The sequence below is a fragment of the Aethalodelphis obliquidens genome, unplaced genomic scaffold, assembly GCF_003676395.1.
Source record: "Aethalodelphis obliquidens isolate GAN/ISIS:26980383/991018 unplaced genomic scaffold, ASM367639v1 scaffold28, whole genome shotgun sequence".
NCBI classification, from domain to species: Eukaryota; Metazoa; Chordata; class Mammalia; order Artiodactyla; family Delphinidae; genus Aethalodelphis; species Aethalodelphis obliquidens.
In genome coordinates, this window is record NW_020837972.1 from 11,596,019 (window position 1) to 11,608,429 (window position 12,411).

A 12,411-nucleotide genomic window follows, 5' to 3' on the forward strand; every position below is an offset into this window, starting at 1 on the left:
CCTTAATTTATTAAATATTTGGGCTGTGGTACAAAATTTTATCCTCAAATTATTTTATTAAATTTTTAAAATCTTCCCTAAGAAATGTAATAAAGGCATTTTCCATTCAGGGCTGCTCAACTTCTTTGATGTTACCTAACACAGTTATGTATCTCAGTTTTCAAAGCCTCAGCCACCTTGGTAATTTTTGTCAAAGGTAAAAGAGAACATACACAAAAAGCATGGATGAAATGAGATTCCACCTGCCAGAGATTCACGTTAAAAAGTGGTCTTCACCATTCTTATTATCAGATATTCTTCAGGAAGACTCTTAACCTCTCTAGCTTCAATTTCCTCATCTACAAAATGAGAATAATATTTCCCTCATTTTTTTGTGCACATTAAATGAGATAAAGTATGCACTGAAGTAAACACTTTGCTATAGGTACATCTAAACACTCAAAAAGTGATGAGAGTCAGCGGTAATTAGTCCTTCCTCCCAATTTTGGTTTGATTAGAAAAAGATGGAAATGCTGTTCAGTCACAGGGAATGAATTTCTGAAAAGAAATCAACCTAAAGAAGTTTTGAGATGAAAAACAGGGAACTGGACTCAAAGCGGGTAAGGCAGAAAGAAAATAGAAACCCAGAGAAACATTCTGGTCCTCCAAAGTAGAAATACATGGCTTGCCTGTTCAATTTTCTTCCCATAAAATGACTAAAGTGAGTGTGGGGAACAGCTACCAGGATGGACTGGAGTTGACATGTCTTTCCCACAATGCTCCACTTACTTATACCCACCTATCCTCAAGATTCACTGCCCTTCAGCAGGAGCTCACCATTAAGGACACCAACCATCTCCTATTCTGAACATCAAGTATTTATGCACAAGACTGAAGCCCTCCAACAAAAGCATCATCACTAATTTCTCAGTATTCTTCCCAGCCCAGAGCACCTAGCAGAGTCCCTCACAAATAGTGTTTTTGTTTGTTTTTTGTGGTACACGGGCCTCTCACTGTTGTGGCCTCTCCCATTGTGGAGCACAGGCTCCGGACGCGCAGGCTCAGCGGCCATGGCTCACGGACCCAGCCGCTCCGCAGCATGTGGGATCTTCCTGGACCGCGGCACGAACCCGTGTCCCCTGCATCGGCAGGCGGACTCTCAACCACTGCGCCACCAGGGAAGCCCAGTAAGTGTTCTTGTAGAATAAAATGTCCAACTCTTTCATTTTGCCTCCTCAAAGACCCATACTTCAAAACTGACATGCTTTCAAAGACAAAAATTCGTAAGTGACTGGTTAACAATAAAACCTAAGAAAAACACTTCTGTTTTAATTAATATAACACAATACTATCTTAACACAGACTTGATACTAAACTAAACCTCACTGATACTGTGTGTCACTTTCTTTCATTATTATATACACAAATGAATAATTATGGATCTATGCTGTCCAACACAGTATCCACTAGCCACATGGCTACAGAGCATTCAAAATGGGCCCCATCCAACCTGAGATGAGCTGCATGTATAAAATATACCCCAGATTCCAAACAGTTAGTACAAAAATGGAATGTAAAACATCTCAATATTTTTATGCTGACTACATATAAAAATGACAATGTTTTGGATACACTGAGTTAAAATATATTATTAAAATTAATTTCACATGATTCTTTTTACTTTTTTAATGTAACTATTAGAAAATTTAAAATTACTTATGTGGCCCTCCTTTGTGGCTTACCTTGCACTTCTGTTGGATGGTGTTATTCTAGACATTACATATTATATGTCTCTCCATCTCCATGTACAGTAAGCTACTGCAGAGATGATAGTTTCTTGCCATGCTATTTTCATTGCCATGTCTTGGGAGGAAATACTATGTATGTGTCCCCCACACACACTTATACACACATACTTTGAGGCATTAATAAGATCCTCTTGACCTTGGTTTATCTGTATTTTCCTCATGCCAATATTTTTGCTATATTTCAAATTCATTAATTTTTATAACCTGTACTTTATCATAAAATTCTGAGTAGCTTCTTTTTGAAACAATTTCTTTTGGAATAAAAATGAGAGAAAGAAGAGAGAGTACACCATATACTTTACTGGGTAATGACACTTACTAGCAGGATGGTTTGTGAGTAAATAATCTTGGACAAATTATCAGACATTTTAACATTTAACATCGCTACATATCACTTAATGTCAAAAAAAGCAGGAGTAACTGGTTAATAAATACAAGGGAAAAATTCATTCATCTGCCCTATTCCAGATGAATCTACTTTAATCATGTTTCTTTTAATCTGTGAGTTTCATGTTTGTAAAATTCTGCAGTGCAGAGTAATAAAAAAAGAAAAATGTTTAATTAAAAAAAAACTACAGCAACTGGCTGGCTATCATCATTCATTTTCATACATGTCATGCTTGAGAAAGCTTTGCATATTTTAAAAAGCTATGGATCCACTAAAGCTGTCAAAATCCAATCTCTGTATACTTCACACTTCTACATTTGAGTAAATCAGCACTACATTTATAGGTTCATAAAACTTTTTGACTCATCCCTATGACATGGTGGTTTTTCCCCTCAATTTGTTCTCATTACCAGCTGAATTAATGAGAAGATATTAAAGAATGATTTGCAATGGAATTGTGTTTCAGCTTCAGAGTATCCATATAAGCTATCCTGACTTTCTTTTCTCTTGTAGAATGTTTCTTAGGGTAAAGAATAAGTAGAGAAAAGCCAGTTTCTCTTTTTGTCCACATACATAATAAAACTAGTTGATCTCTTAAGGAAACACAAAAACTTCAGTAACTGTTGGAAAAAGGACCACGGAAAACAAACATTCATTATCCTTGTGTGAATTAAATTTATGAAAACTGAAACATTTTACACAAGCTCTTGCAGTGGAATATTGCTCTGAAAACCACTATGCAGCATTTATCCTACTAGGAAAGGGCTATTGCAAAAATAAACCTAAAACATGTTTTTTTCACATTTTAAACCACAGAAGTTAATTTGAAAACAAAAGGAAAAGGAATTCAAATTTAAATGGGTCTCTCAGCTGCCTGCCACCTTAGGAACACCAATTTATACAAGTTTTAATTCACTGCCAGTATTCTGTTAAAATGGGGGGAGGGGAAGGAGGGGACTCTCAGACAAGGCACCACTGAGTATGAAAACACAATATGTAAATTATAAGCAGTGAGCTGAAGCTTAGTTTCCTTTTCTTACTTGGTGGGTAAGGAACAGCAGCTCTTCCATCCTTCCCAAGAGGTCGGTCTTCTGTCCCAACTGTAGGCATTTTTGATGAGCGTAGTGCAGGTGACACAGCCTAAGAACAGATTATTATTATTAAAGCGGAGCAACACATTTGTATGTAAGTAGGGTGAGAGTCCACTATTCCTTAGAGTGTACGCCTATTGATATTTTAAAATAAAGGAAAGATGCTTCCTTACATAGCATTCATCAGGTGAACTTCTAGACATACCAGCAGACAGTGACACAGAAGAGATGGTTACAAGCTTGTCAAGTATGAGAAACAGACTGACTGAGTCTTCTTGTCATGGATCTGGTGAGAGCAGACTGTGCCATCAAAGCAGAGCTTGCAGACCTTCAGCAAATCTTCCCACCCAGGTCATTAGAGATGCAGTTTCAGGGACACAGTAATCACATTAGGGTGGTGCCTCCAAGTAGTGATTGGTTATCAGTCTGGTTTTCCTTCTGTTTGGAAGCAGGCAGCTAAAAGGGAGGACCTCAAGCCCTCCCCAAACTATTATTCTTTTATTTTTCACCACAAAAAAATACATATCTCCTATTCCTATTTCTACAGTTACTGTTCATCTTCATGAAAAATAACCTTATCTCACAAAATTATTGAAATGCACAGAGAAGGTTTTTCTCTGATTTGTTATTCAAAACAAATTAAGTCCTTTAGTAAGCAAGATTATCTTTAAGAACTCAAATGAACTGATGGCAAGATAAAGATAAAATAAAGCAAAAAGATTCTCACAAATAGAAGGTCTTTTATTTATGTACACTTATTCAATATCATAGAGTTGAAACATATAAAACTAACTTTAAAACCTATGAGATGAAAACTTGGACAACAGTCTCTCAATTCCAGTTACTAATAAGTTGAATTAGTAAAATGACTCTAAGGTAAACTGTTCCCTTGATTAAATGTCAGGCTAGAACTCAAAGTAGAAACAATCATTTCAGAGAAATGAAAATTAGATAAACAATGTCCAATCTCCTTTGCATATTAACATTACTAACAATACATTCAAACAACAGAGTAAACATTTATTCATTTAGTCCAATAGTAATTCATAATTTATACAGAGTAAGGACAATGGCTCAGAGCACAGCAATCACTAGGGATGGTGGCTGTGAACAGAAACCAGGCTACTCTACGGTTTGTTTCTTTTCTTTTCTTACATCTCCCTTCCTACTTCCCTTTGATTCCTTTACTTTTCATACTTTCTTCCCACCGTCCCCACACCAAAGCATCTGAACTAGTCCTTGTTAAAACCAATCCTAGATAATGCATGGCTTAATGGAGACAGTCAAGTTCAAAAAGGATCTCCAATGCCTGGGTCACAGAATAAGGAAACGTGTCATTTCTTCTACTAAAGTTTTTCACATTGCCATGTCCTTTCCCTTCATGCAGCCACTGCCCGATTTTCGGTCCTCATGTTTCAATCCAACAAGTTACCAAATAGTACTCCTGCTTTCTGTGTATCGGACTGATGGAAAACGACACTCACTTCTACCAGGTCAGTTCCACACTCAGCAGCCTCCAGAAGGGCACATTACCAGCACAGTTTGAAGTCTAAAGCCTTAAGAGTGGCCACAAACCTTCCCAGTCCCACCAATCTTTACCCTCCATTCAGAAAACAGATCCATGTGCACACTGTCCCCCAAAGCCCAGCTAGTTCATTCTTGTAGCTTAAACCAAGGCTCCTTCCAGGCTCAAAGTAACATTCCTCCCCTGCCTCCCCCTAACCTAGTCGTTCCACATTTCAAGTCAATTTTGTTCTTTGAGGTCATTATTATCTCCTCATCTTCTAAGTACTTAGAATAGTAATGGTGTACAATATCTGTTAATCGGATACATTTTATTTTAAAGTGAGAAGGGGCTGTAGAAATCTGATTCCTACTTAACCTTCAAGCCTTTATTTAGATACTGCTTGCCTGTCATATTGCACTTGAACATGTAGCATCTTTAGATTCAGGTCAATTACTGCCCTCACAGTACTCAGTATATTTTTAACTTTATTTATATGCTATTTCTCCTGAAGTCTGTGAGTATCTCAAGTATTAAGAGTGGTAATTTAATTGTATCTGTAAACCTAGAGTACCTGCCACAAAGGAACTGATCAATAAATGATTAACGAATACATGTAAACTGGATAGATGGGAAAGTAAATATATAAATGAAAGAAAAATAAACTAATAAACTGACCTCCTTGAAGAGGGGCCTATCTTACTCATCTCTAGGTCCCCCAGAGATAACAGGCACTTTTATTTGCACAAAGGTACAGGGTTGGTTAGGAGGACGAGGACACAAATTTCCTGACTTAGCTCAGTTACTCTCCAGAGAATTATAAATTTTTATCTGTCACTTTCATCATATGACGCCTTGTATTATTTAACGTCTATGTGTATAAATTCTATTTCCCAACTTACGATGCTATAATCCTAAAAAGTATATAGATCATACTTGTAATCTCTCTCAAAATGTTGACTAACCTATGACTTATGAGATGAATAAAAAGTTATATGAGCATTATTTTTAAAATCTGACCTAAAGGGACTACATAATACATTCCTGTTAGTCTCATGATATTGAGAAGGATTTTTTTTTAATGTGTAAGATTTTAATATTTACAACAGGAATAACACTAATGGAAAGAAAGCCATCAACAAACAAAACCCAAGGGGTATTACAGACTACACTAATAACTTTTAGAATCCTTTCAAGGTATACAAACGTTTTTGAAGAACATTCAGAACCTGAAGTAAGAGCCTCCAATCCAGTAGACCAAACTATAAAGAAATACTGAAACACTGATATAAGTCCATGCACTTAAGTGAATTTTTGTTTGTGTAGCCACAGCAGACTCACCCCAAGTTCGTCGTCATCAGAATTGTCAAAGATGTTGTCTAAGTCATGAAGGGAAGGCGCCAGATCTGTCACCTGTGTGAGGCTACTGGAGCCAGCCCTGCCAGCAGCACTATCCTGCCGAACATCTGTGGGAAAGGAGGCAAAAGGCACAGAATGAGCGACTTCATCAAGGGAGAAGGAGCGAGGAGAGGACAATGAGCAAGCCCTGCCTGCCAACTGTTTCCCTATGTTTTCGGTTAAATTTAGCGACAATTACTGCCAAATACGTTTATCAGTTTTGAAAGGAACTGAAAAATAGATTAAAGATGAGATCAAATTATTGCTATTACAATAAGGATATAATTTTAAATAGAGAAGCATCTCCCTCGCATTTATTTTAGCAACAATCCAAGTGAGGCAAATAATCATTGTACACACCTGTTTTAGTAGAACTGAAAAGGGACATGGCATTTTTCCCTTCAGGCACCGGCGTGGAATGACCTGGTGTAGTGACATCCTTGGTACCAAATCCATCCTCTGACTGTATAATAAATTCAGCCAAACAAAACACATGAACACCAACCCAAAGTGTGGAATATGAGGGAGAACACAAAGAATTAGAGGGTAGAATGGAACTTGTTATGAGCACAAGTATGATAAACCATGGTCTATGCAACCAAAGGAAATAAAAGATATGTCCTTTTCCCTGAATTTAAACCGAACCAAAAACTCCCACGCTTTCCCCTCAATCTGGGTCAGTCAGGGTTTTATGCCTCATGGTACTGGTGGCATGTGCTTACAGGCCTGCCATGGTGGTAAAAGCTGCCTTTAATATAGTAGTTTGGATGTTGAATTATGCTTCAAGCTTTTTGGATCTAGATGGATCTCTGTAAAGGACTCTAAGAAGTATTCTCCTGAACTATACTGGTCCCTTTTGTCTTACTTCCTCTATTCTTAAGAATACCTCTTTAAATGGCCCAGTATTTTAGAATGTTCTAAAACTTAAGGCTAAAGACAGCAGACACCCACAGTACTCATTTGTATGACAATGGAACCAGTACAATTATACCGACACAGTCTTGGAGTGGTGCTCGTATTAATTCAGAGAGACACAGAGGTAAAGCGCTTAGCACAGTAAACACAGTGAGCGCTCAGTAAACAGGAGATGTTGTTACCAAGATTTTTTCTTACATTTTGGGTATTTTGGAATAATAATTAAAAAGAAATAAGCAGGGAGCATAGGCCAACAAGAATTAGCATATGAGAGGAAACATGCACTGTACAAGCTATAGCCTGGAAAATATGAGGCTTCATTTATGTTCGGCTGACTTTTGAACAAAGGTGAGCCATGACATAAAAAGGAACAATACGCTGTTCGATACAATAGTACCAAGAGCATGAATATGGGGACAGAGCAATCAGGCAAGACTATCTCAAACATTCTGCCTCCAAAGTCTTCCCACATGTGCTGTACTGACATAGACTGAAACCCACACCAGGCTGGACTCTCTCTATGTTAAATGGTACCTTATTCTTTTTCAGGGAATCTTTCTCTGTCCCTTGTTTGCATTTTTTGTTCGCTGTGAAGATGTATTTTATGTCACCATCCTCAAAGGTGTACGGGTCATTGACTTCTCCCAAACTGTCTCCAGGTTGTTGTGATAGAGGCAATGGGTCAAGGAAGTGGAGTGGCTGCATCTGGGGCTGCTTGTCTTGCCAGATTTTAAACCGTTTGTTAGGTTGTGCTAAGAGTCTGAAATAGAAAACAAATGACAATTTAAGCAAGAAACATAGAGATTAGATTTTTTTTTAAAGCAACATTTTATGATTTAAAGCATTTGTAAAGCTTAAACTAAACTTAAAAAAAAAAACACCTAAAGGGCTTCTCTGGTGGTGCAAGTGGTTGAGAGTCTGCCTGCTGATGCAGGGGACACAGGTTCGTGCCCCGGTCCGGGAAGATCCCACATGCCGCGGAGAGGCTGGGCCCATGAGCCATGGCCGCTGAGCCTGCGCGTCCGGAGCCTGTGCTCCGCAACGGGAGAGGCCACAACAGTGAGAGGCCCGCGTACCACAAAAAAAACAAAAACAAAAAACACCTAAATATTCACCTACAGGTGTATTTTAGAGATTGTATTCACAATTAAATAAATCTCAGTAGCTTTTATCAAGAACATATACTTTTGTCTCTGATTCTATGGATTCCACTTAAGAGCATAGGTGGGCTCTGACAAGACTGTCCAGGTTCAAATTCCACCTGTGTCATTTACTAACTGCATGACCCTAGTTTCTTTCTCAGCTATGAAATTAAGGTAGCAATACAGCTGTGGTGAAAATTAAATGAGATAATCTGTGTAAACTGTTTAGAATAATGGGTAGCTCAAAAGCACTCTGAAGTATTATTACTAGATGCGTGATACATACCTGAATGCATGCAAAGCCTTCCTTAAAAGTGTGAACATACAAAGAGGGCACTGACCACAATATGGAAGGTCCCATAAAGCTATATTCTTTGATTAACAAACAGCAGGCCAAAAATAAAGCGATACTAGTATAGCTAATCCTATGATGAAACCTTTTTATGCCAGCATTTAAATAATGACATGTGTGTTAAACCTCACGATGGATAAAGCATTTGACTTTTAAACATTTTCCAAATGCAGAGTCTAGAATGGTGAAGAAAGGCCTCTTCAACTTTGGATCTGAAGGCCCTGATTCTTGGGAACCTACGGCCTTGGGCTTCTGATGGGTGATCATGTGGGTGGGGTGGAGAGTCACCTTACCTTTGCAGTGCAGTGCTCTCTGAGTTTACCTCCATTTTGGCATCACATCTCTCACCCTGGAGCTCTGGAGGCCGGAACTCAGCATCATCAATGGATGGGAGATGATAACTATGCCACCACTTATCTGATGACTCTGGGTTCGAGGGCCTAATCCCACAATATAAGGCGGTCTCACTGACCTCTGCCATCAGAGGCAGTCTTTGGCCTACGAGGACAGTTCTGTCATCCAGAGTAGACAACTGCTGGAGTTCTAGCCCATTTCCATAGAGGGCCGGATTCACAGGGACAGATGGTGGGTCCAAATTCTCCGTTTCCTGACCTCGTGGCTGAGGGCTGAGTGTTGGCGGCAGAGGGGAAATAGGGGAATGAGGTGAATCCATAGGATTCAGATTCATTTGCTTGCTTGTATTTCTGGAAGGCACGGCCATTTGCTTATCATACTTCCTACTGCTAGCCACCTCTAAGGAGGAGTCTATCCCTGCCAAGCCTAGCTTCTGTCCTGGTGGATCTTGTTCCATGCATAACTCTTCAGCCACAGAGGGCCTATGGTGAAATGGTATCAAGGGTCTCTTTTGCAACTTGTCTCCCTTTTCCTGTCTTTCTGTTGTTTTGTGCTTAGAAGAAGCAGGAGGTGGTAAAGATGAAGATGATGATGGTCCTGCACTGAACCCTGGTTGTGATATTGTGGGAGGTCGACTGGGTCCTACTGCACAACGTTTTAAAAGTTTATGCCTGAAATGAGAATTAACATGAAGTCAGTAAATACACAGATGAAAATAACTGCATCATTCTAATTACAAAAGAGATGCCTCTAACAAGGTTATGTCTTTTTAAGCACACGTTATATGCAATAATACATCTAAATGGACTCTGGGTGTTAAATATATTGATAATGACTAAAAACTGCAACACACCCTGACAGAAAACAATGAACCAGTTATATACAAGTTAAGTAGATAAGAGATGAACTTAAGAAACATTAATTAATATGCTAACCTCTATAAAAATACTAATTTGAAAATCCCCAAATCTTTCAAATTTGGTGAGGTCCTCAGACAATCTATTCATATTGCATTTTAAAACTAACAGTAATGAGATCATCTGTCAAGAAAAGAACCAAAACAAAGCTTCCAATTTCTATTTTACAACACTCTACCAACTCCAATATAGAATGGCTAATCAAAAAAAAAAAAGAATGGTTTATAAAAGCTTATAGTGTTGTAAATCAGGAATAAGATAACTATGCAACTCTCCCCCAAAGTGTGAAACTAAGGGTCAGTTTTAAGAATATATAATAGGGGGACTTCCCTCGTGGCGCAGTGGTTGAGAATCCGCCTGCCAGTGCAGGAGACACCGGTTCGATCTCTGGTCCGGGAAGATCCCACATGCCAAGGAGCAACTAAGCCTGTGCGCCACAACTACTGAAGCCCAGGCGCCCTAGAGCCTGTGCTCCGCAACAAGAGAAGCCACTGCAATGGGAAGCCCGCGCACCACAAGGAAGAGTAGCCCCCACTCGCCACAACTAGAGAAAGCTTGCGTGCAGCAACGAAGACCCAAAGCAGGCAAAAATAAATAAATAAAATAAATAAATAAGAATATTTAATAGGATAAATATACTAGGAACTTTATATGCTACTATTATCCAAGAAAGAAGGGATAAAAGACAACTTTGGATCTTACAGAAACATGTTAAAATGAGACAGAAGCAGAAGGTTGTGAGTGAATATTAAAACAACACACATATACAAATGCATCTGTACTATCTAAGCAGGAATAGTAAGTCTGCTCACATCCTAACACACTTCTTGGCAAGCACGGGTGTGAGAAATGCTCAGTAAGGGCCCACTAGATGATCCTAAGGTTTAATCTGTGCAAAAAAGTTATATAGCAGGTCAGCCAGTTCCTCCCAATATATAAATCACTCCCAGAAAAAATGTAAGCTCTCCTGCCAGTGTATCAGTAACTCTCTGAGGCCACTAGGGTGACATTAAATTACTGTTGCATTGCACTAAACAATGCCCTAGTGGGAAGTAAAACGGATTTGTGTGGCATAATGGGATGGTTTAGTGGGACAGCAGGATGGCCACCCTGCCCCATAAGGCCGTTAAATAGTGTGAGGAGAGGACCATTCCATAACGGGTTCGGTAATCCTGCAGTAGATAATCTGAAAACACTCTTGCCAAAGTCTTTGCTACACTTTAAAAAAAAAAAAAAAAAATCCTGACTTTGAAGAAGGTTGTCTATGCATAAGGCTATTGTCAATAAGGCAAAAATTGGACTTTAAATCTCCAGGGCAAAGTACCACAGTAAGAGATGAAATGTCTCATCTGAAAATATCTCAATTATCTCAATATCTTCTAAGGGTGCTTACTTTAAGATCTAAGCTCTAAAAGTCTTTCACATAAAACTTTTTGATTTGGATTTTCTCAGAGAGCATTTAACCACACCAGTCCTTTGATAGATATTTTATAGTAGCCTCTTCAAAGTAAGGACTTTTTGCAAAGTGGATAATCTTATAAAGTCATTTTTTTCAACTGCATTTAACAACTCAACTACATTGTGGAATGGTTAGAATAAGGGATACACCAGTAAGTAACAGACCATCATTGCAAATCTGTGAACAGGTAAGGGACCTCACTGAGGCAGGCAGCAGGAAGATCGGGCTCAGAAGGCTAACTATATGAGTGGTTTGGCCTTAATGGGAGGGAAATCAGAGGCAGGGCCAAATAGTGCAGAAACACATGGTGACTAAAAGAATAAGGAAAGTAGAATGACTATAACAGACATTTCAAAGGAAATCATTGTGAAATGCAATGATAAAATTGATCTAGAAAATTAAGAAAAATAAATAAATGATAAAGTTTCTAGGCTGAGAAGGGGAAAACTGTGACAAAAAAGACTGCAATCGGGTACCTGGTTTGTGAGGAAACAGGTATATTGATAGTAAGGGTTTATCTTAAAAGCACTCCCCAAAAAAAAAAAAAAAAAAAAGCACTCCCCAAAAAAAAAGACTAGAGTACATATAAGAAGTCAGGTCTAGAGATAAACATTTAGAAGTCAATGGAATAGAATGCAAATGCATGTCTACAAATAAGACCTGAAGGGTATAAGAATTTGGTGAGGAAATAGAGCAATAACTCCGGAGGACAAAAGAAAAAGTGTTATTTGTTTATTTACACTTCAGGTAAAAATAATGCAAAGTAGTAAATAAAAATGTGATAGAAATCAGTAAAAAAGTTATTTTTAAAAAGTGAAAAAAATATAGATTAAGGAAAGAGCAGGAAAAATAAGATGCAGGCACAAGTGAAGTTAAATACACTAAACTTTTTATCCTATGTACTTTCTAAAGGTGGACCATAACTTGGCTGTAAGCTGTTTAGAAGCCACTGTTAATAGGAAAATACTTTTTGTCACACAATTTACAATGGCCTAGAGATGAAAGTAAACCAGGTATTCAGCTGGTATACCACACCTATCCTGAGACTAGAGAGATTCTCATATGCTCAGAAAGAGGACCCTTAATGAGCAAATAATATCATTG

The 12,411-nt window shown here is 38.4% G+C and overlaps 1 protein-coding gene across 4 annotated transcripts in view; it reads right to left on the reverse strand.

Annotated features, from left to right (window-relative positions):
* MED13L (mediator complex subunit 13L) overlaps positions 1-12,411 on the reverse strand; it is a 299,254-nt gene that overhangs the window by 39,812 nt on the left and 247,031 nt on the right. For all 4 annotated transcript variants that reach the window (XM_027124681.1, XM_027124682.1, XM_027124683.1 and 1 more), the window contains 5 exons: positions 8,871-9,602; positions 7,618-7,843; positions 6,529-6,631; positions 6,112-6,236; positions 3,216-3,315 (listed from right to left, as the gene is read on the reverse strand). In XM_027124681.1, the coding sequence (XP_026980482.1) occupies positions 3,216-3,315; positions 6,112-6,236; positions 6,529-6,631; positions 7,618-7,843; positions 8,871-9,602 (1,286 nt within the window). The remainder of the gene's footprint in view (positions 1-3,215; positions 3,316-6,111; positions 6,237-6,528; positions 6,632-7,617; positions 7,844-8,870; positions 9,603-12,411) is intronic.